This window comes from Aotus nancymaae, unplaced genomic scaffold (assembly GCF_030222135.1).
Source record: "Aotus nancymaae isolate 86718 unplaced genomic scaffold, 86718_ANA_hifiasm-v0.15.2.pri h1tg000036l, whole genome shotgun sequence".
NCBI lineage: Eukaryota > Metazoa > Chordata > Mammalia > Primates > Aotidae > Aotus > Aotus nancymaae.
In genome coordinates, this window is record NW_026988450.1 from 8,019,160 (window position 1) to 8,046,468 (window position 27,309).

The 27,309-nt window shown below is 38.6% G+C and overlaps 1 protein-coding gene across 5 annotated transcripts in view; it reads right to left on the reverse strand.

Moving 5' to 3' along the window:
* PLAG1 (PLAG1 zinc finger) overlaps positions 1-27,309 on the reverse strand; it is a 49,973-nt gene that overhangs the window by 3,444 nt on the left and 19,220 nt on the right. The window contains exons 2-4 of one of the 5 annotated variants that reach the window (XM_012463755.2): positions 11,783-11,887; positions 3,170-3,268; positions 6-364 (exon numbers count right to left, since the gene is read on the reverse strand). In XM_012463755.2, the coding sequence (XP_012319178.1) occupies positions 6-247 (242 nt within the window). In that variant the 5' untranslated portion in view covers positions 248-364; positions 3,170-3,268; positions 11,783-11,887. Of the gene's footprint in view, positions 1-5; positions 365-3,169; positions 5,067-11,782; positions 11,888-27,309 lie in introns of those variants that run through there. The other 4 variants (XM_012463757.2, XM_012463756.3, XM_012463759.2 and 1 more) reach the window with 4 other exon arrangements.

Genomic DNA, 27,309 nt, shown 5'->3' on the forward strand with positions numbered 1-27,309 from the left:
AATACCTTTGTAATTTGTACTTAGAAACAAAGGCCTTGGTGCAGTCTTGTTGTATGCACTTGTAGGGCCTCTCTCCTGTGTGAGAGTAGGAGTGAACCTTTAATTTCTCAACACTGTTAAAGGCCTTGTCACACAGTTGGCAAGGAAAGTTTTTTCTTGGTTTGGTTTCACCACGCTTACGTTTCCCTGAAGGGACTTTCTGGGTATCTCTTACTTCTGACAAATCACCAGGAATGACAGTGGCCATCGCAGCCTAAACCAGGCCTTCTTGTTGGACACTTGGGAACTGCCCAACTCCACTAAATGATATAGCTTTAGGTGGCTTCTCAAGTTTCATGTGGTCGTAAAAGAAAGCAAAAAGGGACTGGAAAAAAAAAAATAAGAAACAACTAGTTTGTAACTAAACTCAATTTTTAAAAATTTTATTTGCTATGTGATGCTTTTGAATTAAAAAAGAAACCAATAAAATGGATTCAGCTGGTCTAATGTAATATCATTACATTACATTAGAAACCCCATAGGTTTCTTTATATTTGTCAAAATACATAGAAATGCATTGCTCAGAATGAACAGTTCATACATACCCTGAAATTCCACTTGACACATGTTATACTTAGGCATAGCAGTAGTGATTTCAGGAACTCTCATGAAGCATCAAAACATGACTCTAAAAGTCGTGGCATTAAGCTTCAATTTTTACAAAAGATGAGAGAACATAAATCTGACTAAGAACGTTTCAGCCAATATTTCAGTCTCTAAAAATAGTTTGATCTGTACACATCAGCTCTAGTCAGACTGCATTGTAGGAAAACAGAGATAAATAAGCAACTGGAAACTCTTTTAGGCATCTTATGAACCATCGAGTCTGTGGAAGAGGTACTTCAGCAGAAACTCTAGAGGCCTGAAAGAGTTGAATGCACCACCCAAAATAAAAATTTAACCATTGTACCAGTGTCATCATACTCTGAGGGATTCCTGAGTCAAGAGTAGAAATGATTCATCTTTCTAACAAATACGAATTCTTCAAACAGTAAAACTTTTTGATGTTTTATTAAGTGAAGAGCATGGCTCTTTGTCATTTTGGGAGAAAGACATGGCGAATATAATTTTCCTCATTGTTTTTCACATCACAGAAATTTTAGGCACACTGAAGTTAGTAGGTAAACTGGAGTCAGCAGGCATCCCTGAGAGCTGAGGGCATCGGCCTTTGGACACACCTGCAACCCCTGTGCAACAGACCTGTGTGGACCTCTGACTTAGCATACAACACATCCTCAAAGAGGTGTTTCAGGCTGGTAAAAAGGTGTATCAGAATTTCAATTTGTTATTGGTGCTGCAAAAAGGAATGAAATGTACATATTGTACAGCAAGGAGTATATCTTTTTAAACAAAAAATTCAAAAATGAATTAAAACCTTTAAAAATCCAACAAAACATAGTAAATATTATAGACTCTATTTCTTAGGGTAAGAAAACCAACTCCTCAAAGTTCCAGTTCTTCAATGTTTGTGAAGGCTAGTTGAGTGATGCACCTTCTTTTTTTTTTTTTTGAGACAGAGTCTTACTCTGTCGTCAAGGCTGGAGTACAGTGGGGCAGTCACAGCTCACTGCAGCCTTGAATACCCCAGCTCAAGCTATCTTCAAGTGCCTCAGCCTCCCGAGTAGCTGGGACTACAGGTGCATGCCATTATGCCTGGCTAATTATTTTTAACTTTTTTTGTAGGTACAGGGTCTCAGTATGTTGCCCAGGCTGGTCTTGAACTCCCAGGATCAAGCAGTTCTCCAGTCTCAGTCTCCCAACGTGCTGGGATTACAGGCGTGAGCCACTGCACCTGGCCTGTGATGTACCTTTAAGAGACTGTAGAAATAATACTTGCAACCTCATTCAAAAATGTCTGATTTTTTAATTGAAAACTTGAATATGACTAAATGACTGTTAGCAACTACTAATCAACTGAATTTTCCATCCTATTACATGTTTAAAAAAAGAAGACCAACTTCCTTATATCATCTGTGTTTTGACATCAGACTGTCTGACACTGACACTTGCCATCACAAGCTAAGTCTATTAGGCTGACTTTCACGGATTTTAGTCATACTTTCACAGGAGCTCTAAATAGCTACATTTTTGTAAAATTAACTGTATGTTACAATAGGTCTTACTGTATTTTAACGGAAAGGCTGTTCCTAAACAGGCAAAATACAGCATTTATCCACTCGCTTGATATGGGTAAGTTAATCAGTATTTGCTTCAAGTGTCTTTCTTTATTAGGTAGATACAGGCAAGGGCTTTGTGCTATTCAAACTGTCTAAAAATCCACCTTGCAGTTTAAAAGTGACATTAACACAATGCAACTGACATTACTAACACTAACATATGCTCCTTTTGTTTTAGATTTTCTGGATCTCAAGGACTTCTTGCTCTTTTTCTGTTATATCCTCATTTAAAAGCTAGCTCCTCGGCCTCCCTCAGAAATATCTATTATACAGCTATTCTTCTGTAACCAGTAATGACGCTACAAACTGGTATAAAGCATTCTGCCAAGGCAGGAAACAAACTTTAATTTTCATTATTTGATTTCCTAACATGATACTTTCATGCACCTATTTAAAACATCATGGGAAACAAGTTGATCATTTTCCAATTGTAAAATCTACATGGAATGCAAAGTATCTAAATCCCTGTATATAACTAATATTTGAAAATACTTCAAAGACTGGTCATATTTGCCATTGTGTTATAAAATCTAACTATAATGGGCAGAGAATTCCAGTTAAGAAAAACAACTTATAAGTTATTAAAAAAAATTATTAGAAGTGCACCAATATGTAATATACAAACATTTGATTGTACTAAAATTGGTGATAATCAATATGGAGTAACAAATGAATTCTGTTATCTTTGGATGTACATACTGAGCAATGGAAGATTGCACTGATTTCAAATATTACACTTTTCTAAGACCAGCTGAAATTTTTTTCATGGCTGATAATAACTTTATTTTAGTATGTTACAAAACTCAAATTAATTATCACAGGTGCATTTCAAACTATAGGATAAGGTTATGAGCTCAATATCTAATAAAAGATCATATTCATAATATGCATATCAATCAAATACTTTAAAGGTGCATGCATAGAATTATAGTGATTTTTAGTTTAATGCATACCTGATTACAGATGGAAAAAGCCTCAGACTTTGATCTTAGCCAGTCCCATTGACTCTTCGTGGAAGAGAGTGGAATCCAATCCTTCCCATTTTGGCCAATCTATGAAAAAAAAAGTAAAAATGGACTATCCTCTAAACGGAACCAGTGTATAAATGATGGAAAATACAGGATAAAAGAATTGCGGTTTCATGGCACATGCTTACATTCCATACTCTGCTTATGAGTCATGCATTAATTTTCACCAACTATGTATGTTTTTAGGTCTAAGCACATTTACATGACCAAATAAATGCATATATAAAAAGTAAAATAGTATTACCTAGATCAATAGCAATTTGTGATGCTGAATGACTCCCCACTTCTTTCCAAAATTCATTTATTTATTTTTAAACTCTAACTTACTGATGGAAATGTGTATTAGGGTTACTGCTTATATACCAAATGATCAAAATTTTATTAAGTTTATTAATGTTATGGAAGTGACAAACTTAGGCCCCTTTTGGAGGGTACATCTGGAGCCACCCAAAGAACAACAGGCTCCTGGTGAAAGCACTCACACCCATACTGTGGACACTAGCACAACTGGGGCTTCTCAGAGTTACACATTTGCTATCTGCAACACCTGCCAATTTATTTTTCAGAATGCTGCAAGGATGGCTGAAATGTAGCAACAACTCTGCACTCTAGATTTCAAAAGCATGCAAGAGAAGTTAAATATAGATTTGCTGCAGAAGAAGGGGGTGTTAGGAAGAAAGCATCATTTGGTTTAAGAGGTCATTGTTGAAAACACTTAAAATAGCTTAAAATGTGTATTAGTATCATGATCATTAGTAGACTGAGATCATACACAGGAAAAAAATCTGTTAATAATTCTTGATCGTACAAGTAATCATGAAAAGAATAATGGTCAAAAGGCAGAATAATCTAGAATTATCTATTGTAGAGAGCACAAGGCACAAGAGATCAGTAAACTCAGAATATTTTAAAGATGAACATTCAGAAATCATGATTATAAAGGGAAAATTAAATCAAATAGTTAAAGTATAATAACAAAAGGACATGTTAATGATAGGTTAAAAAAAATAACTTTCAAATTCTTAACAACAATCTAAAAATGTCCCCTGCAATAAAATTTTTATACTTGAAGAATTTGATGATGTCTAAATAAATTATTTAAAAGAAGGCATTCAAGCATCATTATAAAAATACTAAGGGTATATCTGAAAGCAGCATTATTTTTATAGCTTAAAAGACAAGAAAACCAAAAATTTAGACCTATAAAAGATATTTTAAACATTAAAGCAAAAGCTCCATTCTTTTGTAAAGCACAGGACATGCATAAATGGAAGAACGGAATTCTGCACATCAAAATTACAAAATAATAAAATTAACTTTATAAATACTTACTTGCCCAGAGCACATACTGAGTTTTTTGTAGGGTAATTAAAGATATGAAAGACCATTTTGTGGGTATTGTTATTTTAAGAATATAAATACCTGACACGTGTGGAGTGTTTTCATCTCTATTATCTCCCTGGAATTCAATGAATCTGAGAGGTGGATGTGTTTACCATCACTGCCATTTTAAGGTGAGCAGCCCACAGTAGAAGAACAACTTGACAGCGTTTGTGTGGTAAAGAAGGGATGAATGCCCTAAAACCACGACTTCACCTTTTTATTCTACTGTTTTCTATGACAAGGCAGGTTAGCAAACCAATCTGCAAGTGGATAAATCCTGTCACTATACTTAAAAGACCAGAAGAGGGGATGGTGCCTATTTTCTCTTCTAGAGTTGCCAAATATGCCAAATATCCCAAATATCCAAAAGGAATTAAATTTAGAACTTAAAAATTTAAAAGACAGTTTATTAAGTCAGTTTTTAATAATTTAAACAACTATTAATGTAAAATAATAGCTAATACCTCTGAGTGGATAACAATTTGGGTAGAAACAAACAGAAAACCCAAGTTAACTAGTAAACAGTAAGTTTATATATTTTTTCCTTTTTTCTCCAATCCATATATATTTTATTGCATCTCAAATACATTCATAAAATCTTTATTTATGCTTATTGTTCAATGGCATTTTACAATAAAAACTTTAGCATCTAAGTATTTCAACACAGTTTAAAATTATGTATCATGTGACATATTCCAATAGTCTAGAAATTACCCATGCTATATATTTTACAATCTAAAATAAAATAACACACCAGTCATTCTACTTTGTTATTCTAAAATATAATCTCAAAGTTCTTAATTTCCTTAAATTGAACCTATTTTGAGTTCTTAGGAGTCGTCAAATAATTTCAAAGTTCTGTTAAATATTTCCCCCCAAAAAAGAAATCAGGACTGGTTAGAAATAATTATTTGGATGGATATAATACAAATATACAGTTTGTATTTATATAAACATATTTGGAAAGTTAGAAAAAATTATCTGTATATTCTCTTGTATAGTATTAAGAAAAACTTAAAAAGCACTAGGAGCACTATTCTGAAAAGTGCAGCAAAACTTCGTTTTATATCTGTTTTTCCTTTCTACTTAAAAAACAAAAACAAAAACAAAACTCATCAAAGATTGGTTATTGTGCTTTTCTTTCTTTTTTATTTTTTGAGATGAAGTTTCACTCTTGTTGTCCAGGCTGGAGTGCAATGGTGTGATCTCGGCTCACCGCAACCTCCACCTCCTGGGTTCAAGTGATTCTCCTGCCTCAGCCTCCCGAGTAGCTGGGATTACAGGCATGCGCTACCACGCCTGGCTAATTTTGCATTTTTAGTAGAGACGGGGTTTCTCCATGTTGGTCAGGTTGGTCTTGAACTCCCAACCCCAGGTGATCCGCCCGCCTCGGCCTCCCAAAGCGCTGGGATTACAAGCGTGAGCCACCGCGCTCGGCCAACGTTATTGTGCTTTTCGAGTGATGAAAATTTTTCTTTGCCTTGGTCTGAAGAACTGTGAACCAAAGTAGAAAATACATATGCCCATATCAAAGTGCTCTAAGATGAACAGCAGTTTAGAATACCCTTCTAGTTTTTCTTGGTTCCAGAAGAGGCATTTTTTCCCAGGGCAATTTTACACAAACAATAGTTAGAGAGAGCATGGCGTGTCTGTGCACACACACACACAGGTTTACCTTCCGATGTTTTACATTATTCTAAAACAGTGACTCATATAGAAAAGTAACAAGCAAAAATGAGTCATTTACTAAAATCAATTCCTATGAGATAGCAGCAAAAGAATAGGCCTGTATTGAAACTGCTTCCATAGTTCTGATAAACATTTTGCTGAGAGATGTGAATTTTTCACTTACCTGCATCAATAATTCTTTCATATTTAAAAGTCAAAGATTTAGCTAATTAAGGGCAAATACCATCAACATCAAAGTTTTATTCTCCTTTATGCTAATAATAAGATGTCTTTAGTAAGTAACACAGAAAATGTCAAAAATTTCCTTAAATCAGGTTTTTTATATAGAGTAAATAAAGTAGGTTGCAAAAGGAAACTTACCAGTTCTTAAAATGGTAACTGATGTGAATGCAACACAAGAGAGTTTTGAATGATGTGAAAGAATCTATTACTAAGATAACAACTGAAGGCAGTCAATTTTGAGGTAAAGGCAACAGTATACTTAGAACATTTTTAAGAAACAACTTTGGTGTTTCTGTATGATTTCTAAATTTTTATAGCATTCACTTTCCATAGGTCTGCAAAATCACTTATTTGTGAGAAATAACAGGAAAAAACTATCTTAAAATAATGTAAGAATGAAAAATAACTGTAGACAGTACAAGGGCAGAGAGGTTATGCCAGTTTTACTCACTGTTGTTTCTCATAAAAGGCAGTTAAAATAACTGTTGAATGAATGAAAAAAATTAAAACAGGGCAAGTGCTTACCAGCACCACAATGACCTACAGGCTTGCTTAGTCATCGTAATAGACATAAGACAATTTATAGTTGGCCCTCTGTATTTGTGGGTTTTGCATCCATGGACGCAGCCAACCACAGACTGAAAATATTTTTTAAAAACTGCACTTGTACTGAACATGTATAGACTTTTTTTGGTAATTATTCCTTACACAGTACAGCATAACAACTATTTACATAGTATTTACATTGTGTTAAGTATTATAACTAATTTAGAGATGATTTGAAGAGTTCATGAGAGGGTGTGCATAGGTTATATGCAAATACTATGCTATTTTATATCAGGGACTTGAGCATCTGTGAATTTTGGCATCCCAGGGAAGTCCTTGAATTAATCTCTCATGGATATCAAGGGACAACTGTATATATCTATATTCAAGTCAAACATAATGTAGTATGAACACAAGGTGGTCTAACAAATTGAATAAGCTAATAGAACAGTATTTTGTTTGAAACTAAGCAGCTATTTGAAAAGTCTTAAAACAATAGCAATTATAATAAAAGGTTTTTAAAAATACTTATTTTGCCTCAGAAAACAAGCATTCACATTCTCTAATGTTAATACTAAGAAATCAACTAATATAAGTAGATACCATTAATTTGGCTCCCATTTCTAATAAAAATTTCCAAAGCGAAAATATGCCTGGTGCCTGCATTAATCCCTGGTAGAGGCAGAAAGGACGAGACTCTCAGATGGGCTGCTGGTCCCTACAGAGGGTAACAGAAAGGAGCCAGAGCAACTACTGAGAAGCAGGAGACATAGCCAAGACATGCACCTAACTCGCCTGAGTTATAGCAGGTCCCCAAAAATGCATTTTATAACTAGAATGTGGAAAACTACAGTATTTACTTTCCTGAATTAAATGTCATGGTTAACTAAAGTTAATAAAAAATAAGGAGGCCCTTTCTGAATTACTGTGTTTTATATTTTTAACTCATTTTGAGCAATTCATTAAAATAGCTCTAGAACATCTTTTTGAAATTTACCATAAAAATTAGCCTCACTGATGTTTAGAAATGTTTTATATTTAGTATACAGATAATAAAAACTAATTGAGAAGTGAGGGGCAATGGCCTGTCTATAAGAACCAACAGGAAAAAGTCAATGAATTCCAAAGTGGAATCAGGAAACCCCAACATCAGTTCTCTTATCTGTACAGGTAGGATGTTCCTTTTCAGGTCACTCATTTTCTAGAGTACCCAGAGAAAGTGAACAGATAACCAAGTGAAGAAGGAGTATCAAATGAATTTTATCTCCCAATCCAGACATATTTTCCTTGGTTATTTATTTCATAGAGCAAAAATACCACATTAAGTTAAAAAGTTCTTTTTCTCTTTTGAAAGCTACCTTTTATTCTTTTTGGAGACAGGGTCTTGCTCTGTCACCCAGGCTGGGGTGCAGTGGTATAATCTTGGCTCACTGAAATCCCCAACTCCCAGGTTTAAGCGATTCTCATGTCTTAGTCTCAGCAGCAGCTGGGATTACAGGCGTACACCATTACACCTGGCTAAATTTTTGTATCTTTAGTAGAGATGGGAGTTTTGCTATGTTGGCCAGGCTGGTCTCAAACTGCTGGCCTCAAGTGATTTGCCCGCCTTGGCCTCCCAAAGTGCTGGGATTACAGGCGTGAACCACCTCGCTCAACTAAAAGCTCCCTTCTAATGATCCATAACTTAGAAGCACTTCATTTTCACTGCTATGTGGGGTGGTGGTGGGGGGTTCCCTATGATTATGTATTTTTATCAAAATAAAAAGATTTAAAAATACAGTGGATGGTACAACACTGAGATATTTTCATTTTCTTCACATAGGGCCATTAGTATTTGCAAAGAGGAAATGAAGAAGAAATTGTGCAAAAGGGAAGCAATGATGCCTTAGAGACAGCAAAGAAGGGCAATTATATCTGAAAGCAAAGTAAAATTGCTTAATCAATACTTTATTTTTAGAGAATTTCCTGTGCATTTTTTTTTTTTTTTTTTTTTTTTTTTTATAAAACATTCCTAAATATTGGTGATCTGCTTCTGATTACAAAGTAGGTAGCCCACAGGTCAGCTCAATCTGAAAACTGCATGTATCCCAAATTGTGGTAAGTTCTTGATCTTATTACCATTAACCCCTTAAGTTTCTGGGGGGTACAACAAAAATGTTTGATACCAACTATAAAAATGTTCACAATGAAGGACCCTAAATGACTGGAGAACATGCCTCCATTCATGTATGGTTAATTGCCTAATGCTGTTAAAATCGCAAATACAGAATAATCCAGATGTCATGTTTGAACTGTCAAACACCATATTGAATCTTTCTATAAATTCAAACACATAGACCTCAGACTCTTTATAAGAAAAGCACTAAAGAAAGAAAGTTTTACTTAGCTATAAATTTAAGTTTTACTCAGCTATAAAAGCTCAAGCAGAAAATTAGTTTTAAGCCATCTCAAAGTAAAATGCACTTTAAAGATGGGCTTGTGCTGTGGCATAAATGTATACGTGCTGATGCTTGAGTAGCACTACAAAATGTAATGAAAACAGAATTCAGTCTGGTTCAGGTGTGCACATGCCATCTATCTGTCCTCTGTAACTTATGCCCATGTGGATGTCCAGGACAAAATCACTTCTAGAAACAACCATTTCTATTTATTCCCACACAGTTAAGGGTAAACAGGATTAGTTCTAGGCAAAACTGTAATCAGGGGCAGCCGCTTTCTCCTCTGCCTCCAGAGGACCCCATGTACACCCTGGGGTAGAACAACTAGAAGAGATTTGTTATCTATATTCCTTGACCATTTCTACTTGATCAAGAATGACCTTGAAAGCCTTACCTCTCTAAACCTTTTACCCTTAATATGGACTGGAAAGCAATTCTTGAAATGTCTAACATGGCTCTTCCCCAGCGACAGTAAATTCATCTGCAGGGAGGCTATTACTCATCCTTGTATCCCCAGCACTGGTCAGTGCCCTAGCATGTGGCAGACATTTGATAGACACTTGTTGAACAGAACTGTGGTCCCTTTAAGGTAATTTCAGGAATCAAAGCTAGCAGGTAAATATGTTTCAGGTCTCCTAAAATTTCAAATTGGCTATAAAGCAAGCTCAGAAGACAAGCCCCATAGAAATACATGGTTAGTTTGTTTTGGCAGAGAGGTAAGAACTTAGGGAAAGCAACACCACCACTTGGGAGTCCGTACTGCTTCTATGTCCCCAGGAAAGGCATCGCCTGCTTCGGCAGACCTCAAAAGCCAGGGAGTCTAGGGCATGTGCTACCCAGAGCCCACCAAGCACAGAGACAAACCTGGCAGCACTTAGCCAGCCTGAATGTTCAGAACACTTCTGCTTTAAGTGTCCTGTTCCATAGCTCCTTAAGCACATGGAACCTGTATTGATCATGATTTATCATTTAGAAACAGCCAGTGAAGTTCTACAGGAAGGAACAAGGAACAAAGTAAAATTCAAAATCTTTAAAAGAGAATATTCTTCATGTGAAAATAAAATGTGAGGATCATGTTTAAAATATCAGAGACGAGTTTCAACCGATTACAGATTAGGAGAATAAAAAAGAAGAAAACCTGCACAAATATAGTTTGGCTAAATAAAAATAATCACTTTTTTTTCTAGCTACTAAAAAACAACTTCATTAAAACAAGTTTAAACTATAGTAAAGTAGAAAAAAAAAATCTGTCCTAACACTAAAGAACCACTGATATCTTTTTATTAAAAAAATAATTATAGTATACAGATATCTAAAATTTTAATGCTAAGTTGATGTTGATGCTTAAACTCCATAGAATGTTGTTTTTATAGAAAACTGTCACCAGATTAATTCGTGCACCTTTAATTCGATTGTCAAGCTCTGTTCATGTATCTTGTGAAACCCTGCCCAAGGCCTCCTTTCCCCCATCTACCCTCAGTGAAGAGTTTAGGAGCCCATCCCCTGGTATCTGGCACAGCCACAATTGTTTTTTCCGCATTCTCCCCATCCTAGAGCTGAGGGCCCTGGAATCTCAACCTCTACCCTATCTTGAAGGTCGTGCTGACAGACTTACCTGGTACCAAATCCATGTGTGCCTGAATTTCCAAGTATCGCTACACCTTGATTCTGTGACACTGAGCTGCACCTACAGGTTGGGAAATCTAGATACTTGTATGTGTCTTCTTCCCAACAATGCTGGCAAATTGCTCTTGTTGCACTGGGTTCCTTATTCTAGCATCTGCCACATCCTTGTGAGCAAGTCTAATCCCCCTTTCCACCGGCCCATAGGTAATAGATCTTTCCCAGGAAACAAAAATAAATAAATAAAAATTAAAAAATAAAAAAAAATAAAAAAAAGATATAAGGGCAACATGGGATAGTGTATCAATGAGCCAGATTTAGAGAAAGAAGAGCTTAAAAGTTCATCTGTGGGCTCTCTGGGGAACAGGAACAAATGAGTTTTTACAGCAGCTATGTGTTTTTGTGCAAAGAGTGAGGAAGATTGCTCCTTGCTAGTGTTCCAAGCCTCCCATTCGACCATAATTATTACTGAAGTCCTGCTGATCACAGTACATACTGATAGACCCTAAGATCGTAAGTGGCATGCTTATTATGTGGCATGCTTTTCAAAGCTTTTAATATCGTATCTTATAGTATTTAGGAACTGGATAATTAATCACTTTGAAAGTCATGCCATATAATGATAAAAGCCACCTACCTGAGGCCCTGCTCCAAACTCTAGCAAGGCAACCTTATTAATAGACCGTCACAGAATGAAGCATTCTGGGTGCCAAATACGGCCAAGGCAGCACCAAGAGGCAACCTAAAAAGAAAAGAAGAGTTAGTGTGAAATTCCAAAAGTCAGGCCAATCTAGTTAATGGCATATGAACCAAACCGCTTTCAATCCATTATCGCTTATCCACATTCTTTGCATTTTTATTGAAAAATCTATCTTATCCTATTAAAAACATTTATAAGTACATTGAAAAATGAAAAGTATACAAATTAATATCCCTAGAGTTATATATTTTCCCCCGAATCACAGTTATCTAGATTATTGACATTTTTAAAAAATTTTATTTTATTTATTTATTTTTTTATAAAGACGGGGTTTTACCATATTGGTCAGGCTGGTCTCGAACTCCTGACCTCAGGTGATCTGCCCGCCTCAGCCTCCCAAAGTGCTGGGATTACAGGCGTGAGCCAGCGCGCCTGGCTAGATTATTCACATTTTTATTTGGATACATTATTTCAAGTTTACGGTCATTTCTCAAAATTGCTGCTTATTTTCTTTATTTATGTTCTAAACACAGCCATTATCTTCTCTGCAACATAGTTTTCAGAAAAATCTTTTGTGGTGTCTATCTTGTACTTAACAATCGCTATGGGAGAAATCTTGCCTCATGAGTGCTTTCCTCAGTCCGAGACCAGGCCATCTGTCCACAGAGAAGAGTGCAAGCCACTGAGCACTCTAAAGCAGAGGCGGAATAAGGAGCCAGGGACAATTTCTGAGCTCTTGAATTAGTCTTTATGATGTGATTATTGCTTGGTTTCAACTGAATTCCCAGGTCATGTCCATCTTCGACAACATACAAAGAAAATGCAAAATGTATTCAGAAGTATTCAATGTTTTGGGTTATCTTCAGCATCTTTCTGTTGGTGCAGGTTATGGAGACCGACCTCTAGGGACATTAACTAAGAGAGAAAAGGAAGCCAGAAGTTCGAAGTGGAAAATCACTTGCTTCATTTCTGTATACCAGAGGGTCAAGGCTCAATTACACACGGTTACTACTCTACTAAGACGAATATCTGATAGTGATGGAATAAACATTAGCAATACCTATTATGTATGGTACCAATCTGAATTACCATGGGTGCAGATAGACATGATTCTCGTTCTGTAGGAGCACACAAGCTAGTTGTGGCTGCAGAACATAAATTTTTTGTCAAGTTAAGAAATAGAAATGTTAAATACAATCTGCCATAAGGTGGTATCAGAGTGACAAATCAACATTTAAAAATAGTATTATATGGTATAAAAAAGTACCACAGAAGATCAGAAAAGAAAATAATATTAAGGATATTTGATTTTTGCCTCAAAAAATGTACAACTAAGAAAGATTAAAAAAAAAAGTGTGTGTGTGGTTGTAGGGGTGGGCATGACTGCCAAAAGAAGTTAGAGATTAGAACGACAGATGATTAGATTCTAAGATGACTTTCTGGCTGCTGTGTAGCATAGTTTACACATGCTTTACGGATTCAGGTAAGAGAAGTGCCCAATGGGCTGGACTGCTCACACTTATGTACTCCTTACGAGATGTTTGGCAACCGTAAAACACTAAATGGATTGAAAGCACTGAGAATAGCAAACACTTGGGGAGGTAGGACCAGAGAGGGGAGAAAGGAAGTGCTGGTTTAAATGAGACACAGAAGATATGTGTTGGAGTTATCCAAAGCAAAGATGAAAACCACCAAAAATAAGATTTACTGGAAGTCCGCTTATGTGCCTAACAGTATTCACAAAAAAAGATACGAGGAAGAAAGACAACGATAGTTGTACAGCCAACTCTTATAGAGACAGATTCAAGCCAAATTACAGATTAATTACTGATAGAGCCTAAAGATCACCTCTATGAGGCAAAATCAGGTAATTTAAGGGAAGAAAGAGCAAAGATAGAACTTTTCGTTTTTTGAGACGGAGTTTTGCTCTTGTTGCCCATGGTGCGATTTCGGCTCACTGCAACCTCTGCCTCCCAGATTCAAGCGATTCTCCTGTCTCAGCCTCCCGAGTAGCTGGGATTACAGGCATGTGCCACCATGCCTGGCTAATTTTGTATTTTTAGTAGAGACGGAGTTTCTCCATCTTGGTCAGGCTGGTCTCAAACTCCCGACCTCAGGTGATCCGCCCACCTCAGCCTCCCAAAGTGCTAGGATTACAGGCATGAGCCACTGTGCCCAGCTTGAACTTTAAGGAGAAGGAAGAAAAATGTGGAAGAAACCATAAAAAGATAGAACTACTAAGAACTGAGGGAGAGAGATCCAAGATGGCTGATGATTAGCAGCTCGGGCACGTACCTCCCAGTGAAAGCGCAAAGAACGAGAGGACGCCACACTTTCAGACGAATATTAGTTGCTCACGGACCACGAGATTCCCAGTGGAGGAGCTCCACGGGTCGCCAGGGCGACTCTTGTGGCCAGCGCGGCGGTTTTGCTGGTGCCTTAGCACGCCAGTTCTTGGTGCAGAGTCCGGATATTCCCGGGCAGAAAAGCACCATCAATCTTAACACCGCTGTTTTGGCCGGCTCAGTGGATTGCTCAGATTTCGGCGCAGGGAATCAACAAGTTGGACGTCAGAGACCCAGTTAGAAAGTAGGTAATTATAAAGACGACAGACGGACAAATATATAATGAAGGGAAGAAACCAGCGTAAAAAGGTAGAGAATACTCAAAATCAGAATGCCTCTCCCTCTACAGGGGATTGCAATTCCTCATCAGTAACGGAACAAGGCTTAATAGATTACACCGGTATTCCAATAACAGAAGCAGGTTTCCAAACGTGGGTGATAAGAAACTTCTGTGAATTTAAAGAACTTATTCTAACCCAATGCAAAGAAACTAAGAACCTTGAAAAAAGGTTTAACGAAATGTTAATGAGAATGGACAATTTAGAGAAGAATATAAGTGAATTGATGGAGCTGAAAAACACAACACGAGAACTTCGCGAAGCATGCACAAGTTTAAACAGTCGAATTGATCAAGCGGAAGGAAGGATATCAGAAGTCGAGGACCAGCTCAGTGAAATGAAACGAGAAGACAAGAATGCAGAAAAAAGGATGAAAAGGAATGAGCAAAGTCTCCAGGAAATATGGGACTATGTGAAAAGACCTAATTTACGTTTGATAGGTGTACCTGAATGTGATGAAGAGAATGAATCCAAGTTGGAAAATACTCTTCAGGATATCATTCAGGAAAATTTTCCCAACCTGGCAAGGCAGGGTAATATTCAACTCCAGGTAATACAGAGAACACCACAAAGATATTCTTCAAGAAGACCAACCCCAAGGCACATAATTGCCAGATTTATTAGGGTTGAAATGAAGGAGAAAATACTAAGGGCAGCTAGAGAGAAAGTTCAGGTTACCCATAAAGGGAAACCTATCAGACTTACAGCAGATCTCTCAGCAGAAACCCTACAAGCCAGAAAAGAGTGGGGACCAATATTTAACATCCTTAAAGAAAAGAACTTTCAACCCAGAATTTCCTATCCAGCCAAACTAAGCTTTATGTGCGAAGGAAAAATTAAATCTTTTGCGAACAAACAAGTACTTAGAGAGTTCACCACCACCAGGCCTGCTTTACAAGAGCTTCTGAAAGAAGCACTATACATATAAAGGAACAACCAATATCAGCCTTTCCAAAAATATATCAAAAAGCAAAGAACTTTAACACAATAAAAAATTCACATCAACTAATGGGCAAAACAGCCAGCTAGCATCAAATGCTGGTATTAAACTTACATATATTTTAATTGGATAAAAAGCCAAAACCCATCGGTATGCTGCATCCGGGCCCATCTTACATGAAACAATACACAAAGACTCAGAGAGAAGGAGGAAGATTTACCAATTGAACAGAGAGTAAAAATAAACTAATAAACAAAAAGCAGCAGATGCAATTCTCACCTCTGATAAAGTAGACTTTAAAGCAACAAAGATCAAAAGAGGCGAGGAATGACATTACATAATGGCAAAAGGATCAATGCAACAAGAAGAGCTAACGATTCTATAGATCAACGAGATAGAAAATTAACAAGGATATTCAGAACTTGAACTCAGACCCGGAACAAGTAAACTTAATAAATATTTATAGTACTCTCCACTTCAAATACACAAAACATACATTACCACCTCACACCTATTCCAAAGGTGACTATATAATTGGAAGTAAATCACTCCTCAGTAATCGCATAGCATTTCATAGGTTTAAATTAAATATTGGTTGGCTGTTTGTTTGTTATCTTCTTCCCTTACTCCTTCCTGATTACATCATTAAGTATAATTATCAGTATAAAAGAGGTTTTCAATACCCATTACTAAATTGCATTCTAGCCTGGGCAAGAAAGCAATACTCCCATTCTCTCTCCCTCTTTCTTTTCCTTCTCCCTCCTCCCTATTCTCTCTCTCTCTTTCTCTTCCTTTTTTCTCCTTCCTATTCTCTCTCTCTCTTTCTCAAAAAAAAAAAAAAAAAAAAAAAAAAGAACTACAGAACGGGCCCATAGGTTCCCCATTTAGGCAAGAAAAGTTACTGGGTGGGACGGAAGGGAGTGAGAGAATGGGGGGAGGGAGAATGAGAATAAGAATGTGTAAAAAAGGATAGCTCATTGGTGATAAGGAAATGACATTCAACAAGAGGATGTTTTCTTTCTAGGAGCTTTGTACCTAAAGAGAAGACAAAAACAAGGTAGGGGGTAACTAAGGGGGAACTCTAGATTCCAGGGAGAGACTAGAGAATGTATCCATGCTGAAGATAAAGAGGTGGGGAAGTGGGGCATTCTTGGAAGAATCAGAGTAGACTGGGATCAAGAGAAGAGGGAGAGGCTTTTGCCCTGGGTAAGAAAAGAGGCTTTCTAAAAAAAAAAAAAAAAATCAAACTAGACTTAGGAGGGAGGTATATGCATCCTGCTAAGTTTTTTGGTAGCAAAGGCAAGAAATGCATGGAGTTTGCTCACCTTGGCCAGTGCTGAGTAGAAGGGTCCTATGTCTGGAAAGAATGAGAAAGGAGAATGGCACTTGGTTAGGGAAAATATTTGCCTTTGAGAGAAGCAGGGGAGTGTCCAGAGTATTCGTGAGGGTTTTACAAAAACAAACAAAACTTGCAATAAGGGATTAAACTACTTGGGTACTACTGATGGGAGTGTAAATTGTTGAAACTCTTCTGGAATATATTGTGCAACGATGTAATCAAAGGCATTTAAAAGTTAATACATGTTGACCTGATAATTTATTCAGAAAAATTAAAGCAAAAATATAAAATATTTCAGTTTAAAGATGTTCAGCTGGGCATGGTGGTGCATGCCTGTAATCCCAGCATTTTGGGAGGTTCAGGTGGGCGGACCACTTTAGGTTAGGAGTTCGAGACCATCCTGGCCAACATGGTGAAACCCTGTCTTCACTAAAAATACAAAAAAATTAGCCTGGCATGGTGGCGGGCACCTGTAATCCCAGCTACTAAGGAGGCTGAGGCAGGAGAATTGCTTGAACCAAGGAGGTGGAGGCTGCAGTGAGCTCAGATAGTGCCACTGTACTCCATCCTGAGCAACAAAATTGAAACTCCATCTCAAAAAAAAAAAAAGATGTTCAAAGTATATTTTAAGATTAAAAATTGATAATGTCAAATAAAAGGGGTGAAGTGTGAGATGCATGTGATAGAACAGCTATGCAGCCATTAAAAACCATGCAGTTAAAGAATACTAAATCCCCTGGGAAAGAGCAGTTAAAGAAAGTAAATCACATGGGGAAAGTTATAATGTTAAAATTGTAGAAAGTGGGACACACAATAAATATATACATTATGATTCTAATTTTTTAAAAGTATGCACTTAGCTCTCCCTCTCCCAATACTGTTAAATGTATGTAGGTAAGTTATAAACGGAAGATTAGGAAGATATAAGCTTTATACTTTTCTATATTATACAAATGTCTTTATAAGCTTTATAATCTTTACAATGTCTCTACAATCTTTACAAATGTCTTTATAATCAGAAAAAATTATTTCACCAAAATAATGTTTTTTAATAAATGCTGCTGGAAAAGTTTTATATCTACACACCAAGAATATGAACTTGGAATCATATCTCATATCATATAGAAAACTTAACCCTAAATGGATCATGAACCTAAATGTCAAACCTAAAACTATAAAACTTCTGGAAGAAAACAGAAAAATGTCTGTAGCATTTATTTAGCTAAAAATTCCTTGGTCATAACACCAGAAGCACAACCCATAAAATAAACACACTGATACATTTCATCAAAATTTAAAACTTCCCCTCAAAAGACAATGTTAAGAGAATAAAAAGGACAAACCATTAGAAGATTAGAACAACGGGCTGGGTGCAGTGGCTTGCGCCTGTAATCCCAGCACTTTGGCGGGCCGTGGCGGGTGGATCACCTGAGGTCAGGAGTTCGAGACCAGCCTGGCCAACATGGTGAAACCCCATCTCTACTAAAAATACAAAATTAGCTGGGTGTGGTGGCACATGTCTGTAATCCCAGTTACTGATGACTGATAAGGTGACTGATAAGGGAGGCTGAGGCAGGAGAATCGCTTGAACCTGGGAGGCGGAGGTTGCAGTGAGCCGAGATCATGCCACTGCATGGCAGCCTGGGCAACAGAGTGAGACTGTCTCCAAAAAAAAAAAAAAAAAAAAATTAGAACAACATCTCTGCAAAGCATATACCTGATAAATTACTTATAACCAGAATATATAAAGAACTTCTGAAACTCAACAATAAAATAAAACTCAGTTAAAAAGATCTGACCAGATATTTCACCAGTGAAAAGATATGAATGGCAAAGGAGCGCACGAAAAAAATCACTGTTCATTAGGGAAATGCAAATTAATACCACAGTGAGATAATGCTATCTACCCATTAAAATGACCAAAATTAAAAACACTGGACAGTATCAAATGCTGCTGAGAATGCGAAGCAAATAGAATTCCTATCTACCATGGATAGGAAGGTAAAAATGGTACAATTGTTTTAAAAAACAGTTTGGCAATTTATTTAAAAGTTGTACATGTGTCTACCATATGACACAGTCATTTCACATCTATTTACTCAAGAGATCTGAAAACATAAGTCTTCACAAAGACTTGTTCATGAATATTCATAGCAGCTTTGTTTATAATAGTGAAAACTAGATGCAACCCAAAGGTTTATCCTTGTGTGAATGGATAAAATCAAGTTGTAGCCGGGTGCAATGGCTCACGTCTGTAATCCCAGCACTCTGGTAGGCCAAGGTGAGTGGATCACTTGAGGTCAGGAGTTCGAGACCAGCCTGGGCAACATGATGAAACTCCATCTCTACTGAAAATACAAAAATTAGCGGGTGTGGTGGCATGTGCCTGTAATCTCAGCTACTCAGGAGGCTGAGGCATGAGAATCGCTTACTCAGGAGGCTGAGGCATGAGAATCGCTTGAACCTGGGAGGCTTGAACCCAGGAGGTGGAGGTTTCAGTGAGCTGAGATCACACCACTGCACTTCAGCCTGGATGATAGAGCAAGACTCTGTCTCAATTAAAAAAAAAAAAAAAAAAAAAAATGCCAAAACAAAAATAAGTTGTAGATTCCTATAATCAGCAACAAAAATGAATAAGCTATTGATACACACAGTAACACGGATGAACCTCAAAATAAGTATGCTGAATGAAAGAAGTTACACAAAACAAAAAGTACATACTGTACAATTCCATCTAAAACGCCTAGGAAACGTAAGCTTCTTCATAGGGACAGGAAGCAGACCAGTGGTTATCTGGGGACAGGAGACAGGATAGGGAGGGATCCATCACAAAAAGGCATGAACAAACTTTTAGGAATGATGGATATGCTCACTATGGTGATAATGGTGATGGTTTCAGGGATGCATGCATATGTATGTCAAAACTATGCAAGCACACTTTCCATATGGACAGTTTGCACGATATCAATTATGCTCTGCAAAACTGTTAAAACAACAAAATGGCAGAGTTTTCATATTACAAAAAACAAAATTAATGTTGAGAAACTTATCATCATATAAATTTACAGAGGTATGAAAATAAAACTGTCTGCAAACTGATAAACTAAAATCCTTTAAGGGCAATGACTCAAAATGACTAAAATCTTTCCATCACATTCAGAGGGAGAAAAAAAAGAGGAAAGGAATATTGGCTTGAATGTGAGTTGCATTCATTCCTTACTAGAAAAGGATATATATCTAGGCAGGTTTTAGAGCCACATTCTCAGCTGTCAGACTTGGAGGAAGCCAGTTCAGTTCACCTGTTGCGTTATGGGCTGGGATATCACACTACATGATTTAAAGGCTCCAAGAATACATCTAACTGGAACTGAGACCTACAGATGATAAATAGTTCTGGGATAAGTTCCATTTATCAAATACCAAAGGAAGTACCCAATGAAATGTTTCAAGTCAGCCTCTGCAGAGACTTTTAAAAAATATCCATCAGCAGTTGCCTTAAAAGAAAGAAGTGCCATGCTAATTGATAGGTTTGCCTTTGATTAATTCAATAAAACAAATGAAGTAACACAGAAGCCAAGATAACACAAGAACAAGTATCAGCCAAGCATGGGCAGGTACTGCAGGTAAAGGGAGTCACAAACTGTCCTGTAGGTTTAGGTAACTTCAGGAGATTCACTGTTTTTGGAGCTAAGAGCAAGAGAGACAGACTGGGGCTCTGCAGGAGATAAGAAGGGTGAAGGAGCCATGTATGTGTCTTGTCACCAGGGCCTTAACCTTTAAAAATTATCTGTATAATTTACAAATTACCTTAAGTGCAGGTGCCTATACAACTTGCTTCCCCATTTTTAGATTCTTCAGAAAGCAACCAGTCTTTGTGTGCCTTTGTTGCTCTCTGAAACAATTAAGCGGTCTCTCCTTTCAGTTTCTAACTATGTTCTTTTTTTTTTTTTTTGAGATGGGATCTCACTCTGTCACCCAAGCTGGAGTGCAGCAGTGCAATCTTGGCTCACTGCAACCTCCGCCTCCAGGGCTCAAGTGATCCCCCTACCTCAGCCTCCCGAGTAGGTAGGACCACAGGTGCATGCCACCACGCCCAGCTAATTTTTCATATTTTTGGTAGAGACGGGGTTTCGCCATGTTGCCCAGGCTGGTCTTGAACTCCTGACCTCAAGCGATTTGCCAGTCTTGGCTTCCTAAAGTGCTGGGATTACAGGCATGAGCCACCATGCCCAGCTGGTTAGCACTTTTTAGAAAACAAAACATGACCTTCCCAATTATTATTATTATTTTGAGATGGAGTTTTGCTCTTGTTGACCAGGCTGGAGTGCAATGGTGCGATCTCAGCTCACTGAAACCTCCGCCACCTGGATTCAAGCTATTCTCCTGCCTCAGCCTTCTGAGTAGCTAGGATTACAGGCATGCACTACCACCACGCCCGGCTAATTTTGTATTTTTAGTAGAGATGGGGTTTCACCATGTTCCTCAGGCTGGTTTCCAACTCCCAACCTCAGGTAATTCACCTGCCTTGGCCTCCCAAAGTGCTGTGATTATAGGAATGAGCCACTGTGCCCGGCCTGACCTTCCTAAATTATAAACTCACTTAAGGCTTTGCAGTTTTTGCTGACAGTTAATTAACAAAATGGGGTTCAAACCCATCAATGCAAAGTCCTAGGTTCCTCTTTCTTGAAACTTCAGCACCAGGATCTGGGGTGGTCCCTACACTTCATGACAACACACTCCTCAGTTTGCCCCCATTCCCCTGGTCTCCTTCCCTGCTGTGATACAGAGATGTGTTACACAGAGAAGGTCTTTCCATCATCTCAGACAGTATAGTTCTAGAGATCACCTTTGCACTGCTACTTTAAAACTCTGACTCGGAGAGGGCCCCCAAACACAAATCCTTGCCCTGATTCAGAGCCTAAAGCAGCACAGGGGAAGAGGAGCAGAGAGGCGAAGGCAAAAATCACAACTAGGCTTGAATCCTGTCTGACCCTCACTATCAATGTAACTTTCAATGACTTATTTAGTCTCTCTTCAGCATTTTCCTCTGTAGGATGGGAATAAACACTTAACTTGCAGTACTGTGTAAGTTAAAGTGATGTATGTAAAGTCTTTGGCATAGTTCTGAGGGCTCAAAATGCAAAGCTACTGTACTGAGTGTTACTCAGAAGTCAGTGCTGCCTTGGCCTGATATGGATTTAAAAAATAGGGGTTTGTTTTTGTTTTGCACAGACTTTTATACAGAATCATAGTCAATGGAATCTTTGAAGGACAAACAATGGGAATATTTCCTGAGAAGAAGGCTCACATATGAGATTTGTATTAAAAGTGATATTTCGTGAAGTAGCATACTTCTGATCTTCTCATCTTAAATTTTATGGTGGCCATGGTCAAACATAAACCCAAATCACAGCTAAAATAAAACTGATCCATGGGAATCCAGCAGTCATTCTGCATGTTAAATTGAAAAGTAATTTGGGTAATAATGTCATTATTGACTATCTAACAATGGACTGACCCCTGTATATGGCTTAACTTTGGTTGGTAAAAGACGATAATGCACCTGTGAAAATATAATTACTAAAAATCAGAAAACCGTGAAAATATAATTACTAAAAATCAGAAAAAATAGCTACATATCAGAAAAAAAAAATCTACTCAATTGAGGTTCACACAAACCAAAATTCCATACTGTGAGTTCTACAACATAGGATGTCTCTTTCACATGGCCTCTCAAAGTCATCCCCTTCTCTTGTCCTCCTCAAATGAAGGCAAGGGTTGGCAAGAGGTTGTGTGGAACTGAATCCCATCTTGCAGAGCCATCTGGTATGCAGGGAAGATGGAGGGAGGGGCCAGGGATCTGATACTGGAAAAAAAATGAATACTCAGCTAAGATTCATAACATGAAGGAGGCTGCTGTAACAGTAGTAACTCTGCAGTCTCAAAACAAGCAATGTGTGATAGTGACGATTCTACATGATTACATGTGTATTCTTCTTACACTCTGTTTACCCCTTGAAGAAGAAATGTTTCTACACTTGATCACAGCCAAAATGCCAAGAAGCAATTGAAGAAGAAGAAATGTTTCTAAACACAAGATGCAACTTTAAGTAAACTTACATTAGGTCCACCTTATCAGTCACCTTTAGCACTGACACAGTGTACGTCAAATTTGTCTATAGGCACCCAACACAACGCTGGACTCGTTTGCTTTCTTTTGCTTTAAAAAACTTTACTGGCATTGATTATAAAGGAATGAGTGATACCAAGACCTGAGTATGTCCTTTCTCATGTATCTACCTGTGCAACATTAGACATGACTTTTTACTTTTCTTTAACTTGCATATCTTTAACTGTAAGAAGAACAGAGTTGATTCTTGAGTAATTGGGTAACTGGGAAGCAAGGGAGAAGGCCACCGATAATCATGGCTAAAACAAAATTAGTCACTGTGATTTGCTGACCAGTGGTCCCTTTGCTTGTTGAAATGAAACCTGTGTGGATAATATAAAACTATGGATTGATCCATGCTTGGGGAAAGGGGAAAAGATGACTCCAGAAGTAACAACAACAACAAAAAACCAGCAAAGACAAGAACACAAAATCAAACACCGCATGTTCTCCCTCATAGGCGGGTGTTGAACAAGGAGAACACATGGACACAGGGAGGGGAGCATCACACACTGGCGTCTGTTGGGGGGAAATAGGGGAGGGACAGCAGGGCGTGGGGAGTTGGGGAAAGATAGCATGGGGAGAAATGCCAGATATAGGTGAAGGGGAGGAGGGCAGCAAATCACACTGCCACGTGTGTACCTACGCAACAATCTTGCATGTTCTTCACATGTACCCCAAAACCTAAAATGCAATTAAAAAAAAAACCAGCAAAGAAACTCTTGGTTCTGTCTCCAGTATCTTCCATTGGGTCTCAGTGAAGACCGCAGAATGTAAGCTCCATCAGAACAGGATCCTGCTTTTTACTGCCCATTTCTGTATGTCTAGTACCTACAACAGTGGATACATACAGGGGTACTCAAGTATGTGCTGAATGAATAGAAAGAAGATGACAGGAAGGACAGGAGGAGAGCTTTCCATGCTGTTGGCCATGGGGAAGAAAGAACCCACGGAAGAAAACAGTTGTCCAATCTATTTGCTCACCTTTGTGAATAACTGGGAATTGACAGGATGCTTTAAATCTGAAAATTCTCTTGGATTTCCCTTGAGTCTCCTGAAATCAAGAAGACATTGTTTTTTCTTGACTTGACCCATCTGCTACAGATACCAGGACACTGCAGTCACTGTTGCCATCTTGTGGTCATGTCTAGAAAGTTCGTCTTCCCAGTATAGTCCCCCTATCTGCACAGAGCTCTGGGAAAGGGCTATAAGAACAAACTTACAGATAAATAAATCCTTATCATTTAATTTAACTATCAAGGAATCATGGTGAACACAAAGATTAATCAGTCACCAGTTCTACCATCAGGGAGCTTGTGGTCTGGTAAGGGAGGTATCCCAAAAAGATACTCATAATTTATAATTATGGATAATATAAAACAGAAGGTAGAAGATGCCACAAGGTAAGTATAGATCAGGTACACTGGGAATTCACAAAAGAAAAGATCTTTCCAAGCTTTGGAGATGGGAATTTGGGAGGAAAGAGCTAAATGAACTGAGACTGTGGGGGAGGTAAGATGTGGACCTGCAGAGGTGAGGCTGGAGAGGTGGTTAGTGCATCTCAGTCAGCAGGGGAAGAAGAAAAGTGCAGACTAGGGTAGAAACACTTATTCCTCCTGTGACTGGAGCTGATGTTAAAGAAAGCGGTGGGAAGGAAGGCTGCAGAAAGGCAAGGCCGGAGCCAACTGGAGCCTGAGAGTCGCTGCTTTAGCAAGTGTAACTGGAGATGGAAGCGCTGCGGGACGGTCACTCAGCCAGCGGTGTGGAAGAAATCTCGCCTGGTGACTGCAAGTCAAGTGGACTAGCTCATGGCCTTGGGTGAATGACTTACCTTTCTTCAGTTTCAGTTTCCTCAGCTATAAAGTGAAACAATGAAGCCCTAGAGAGTTGTTGTGAGGGATAAATGATACCGCATGTAAGGCACATAACATAGAGCGTGACACACCAGCAAAGGTTTTGAAGAGCAGGGTAAGGACTGGGGGGAAGATGGCATATGGCAGAGACCATGGCATCACAAGGTGTGGAGAGGGGAGAGGAGTGACCACCAGGAGAATGGACAGAGTGGAGAGAGCAGTAAACAGGTCGAAGGTATGCCACTGAGTAGCAGGGAAAGCCAGAAGGCTCTAGGGTCACAGAAGCCAAGGGAAGAGAATGTTTCAAGGAGGCAGTGCCAAGATAAGGACTAAACCCTACTTCCTCCTGGTTGTGTGACATGCAGGTTTTTGGCAATCTTGAAAAGAACTATTATACTTCGGGGGAACCAGAATAGAAGCCTGGGGTGGAGGAAGGAGTGCTGCATGAGGAACCTGGGGCACTAAGTCCACGTCCCTCTTTGGAGAAATGCTATCAGCTGAAGGGGAAGGTAGAGAGGAGAGTGAGCTGTCACTGTTTTATTTCTTAAAAGATGGCAGAGATTTGTCATGTTTAAATGCTGACAGGAGGGATCAGGTGGAGAGGGAAAGGCAGAGAAAGGATGGAATTAGAGAGGATGGGATACAGGGCACAAGAAGAGATAGAGGAGGACAGGCGTGTGCAGATGCTGAACCAAAGAGCATCAAGGCACAGGAGGAGGACACAGATGGTAATTAATTTTGCTTCAAGGAGTAGGTGACATATGCGCAGTTTTCAGGGATGAAGTAGGTGTTGGTCCAATGGACTAAAGGGGTAAGAACATTCCAGCATGGGAAACGGCAAGGGCATGCATGGGAAATGCGGGTTGACATGTTGGAGGAACGTGGGAGCCTGGCACCATGGAATATAAAGGGAATGGGGGGATGTTCCCATGACAGGGCTGGAGAGTGACCAAGGAGGGGCAAAACACCACAGGTCCCGGACTCATGCCGTCACTGCAGGCCTGCTTTACACGCACTGCTTCCAGATCACCTGGTAATGTTACTGTCCTCAGTCATCTGGAAAAGGCAAGAGGAGAGGACTCTCCCAGGGCTGGGAGAAGGCAGGTGAGACAGAGAGCAGTGGAGAAGCGGAACATTCTAGAGCACCAGCAGGAGCTAGCAGTGGCAGCAGGGAGCATATAAGGCCTGAGTGAGAGAGAAGGAGGCCCAGAAGCATAAACCGTAGCAGCAGAGAAAAAGTCAGCAGGAGCAAGGAAGGAAACAGAGGCAGAAGACGCGAGCCTGTGGTCAGCAAGGGCCATTTCCGGGTTCAAATTCACAGGGGTGGGGTGTTCCAGACAATGACCAACTTTATAAGCATTATGCAAATGTGAGGTATTTTTAGTATGCACTGTAATTTCAGAGCAACTTGATGATGACTTTTGAATGTCCTAATACTTTAGATTCTCAATTGACATTGCTCAGATAGGTAATAACTAAAGGTACCAAAAGAGGTGCCAATTTGAATCCTTTTTTTAAAAAAAGGCAAATCATTGGATAATATGAATAATTACTCCCTTAATTTATCTGCTTTACTAATTCCAATTAGTTCAGAGTTTGGCAGGCGTGTTTTTCTCCTCACCTTAACAGAACCCATGGTATTAACATAGGGTGATCTTTCATTTATCTGGCAACATCAATGATCCAAAACATAGGAAAACCAAACAAACAAAAAACAGAACGCAGGTTCTAAACAGTCAAAGTAGATGCTACAAATCCACACATATCAAGCACTTCAGTGGGTACTATTCACCCTCACTCAGTGCCAGTCTTTCAGGCAAAACCACAACAAGTTGGGTTACCTGGGATTTTGGAACGGGGAAGATGATCAACCCCAGGTATCAAAGGGAAATGCAATGACGGCAGGTAGGTGACTGCTAAGAAGGAAAAACACAACTGATCAGAAGGAAAAACACAAAAGACAAACTAAGACAAAAGAAATCAACAAGTGTAGAGAGAGACAAAGTTGCTGTACGTGGCTGTGGCCCATGGTGGGGAAGGTGAAGGAAATGGGGACCCCTGTGTACCACCAGCGACAGCGACTGGAAGTCTTCCCTGGAGGTCAAACCCGCCATGCAACTGCCAAGCCAAAGAAACGTGGGCACTTATCTTTTTGCCCACTCATTTTACACCTAAGTACTTAAGAAATAACCTGAGACACCTATAAAGATTCATGCCTGAGGCCATTCATTACTGCATTATTTAAAGACTGGACTGGAAACTACCTACTCACCAACAACTGGGGAAGGCTAAATAAACTGCGGTCATTCATTTTCAAGTGGTCTAGCTTTCGAGGAATACACCGAAGTAACATACAAGCACATGGGAAACAATCTTTATACTGTTTCGGTTTTTTAAAAGATACAAAACAAAGAAGATCCTAATTCAATTTTTTAAAGTTTTACATAGTTTTGAAGAACATTCCAGAAGGAATTATCTGT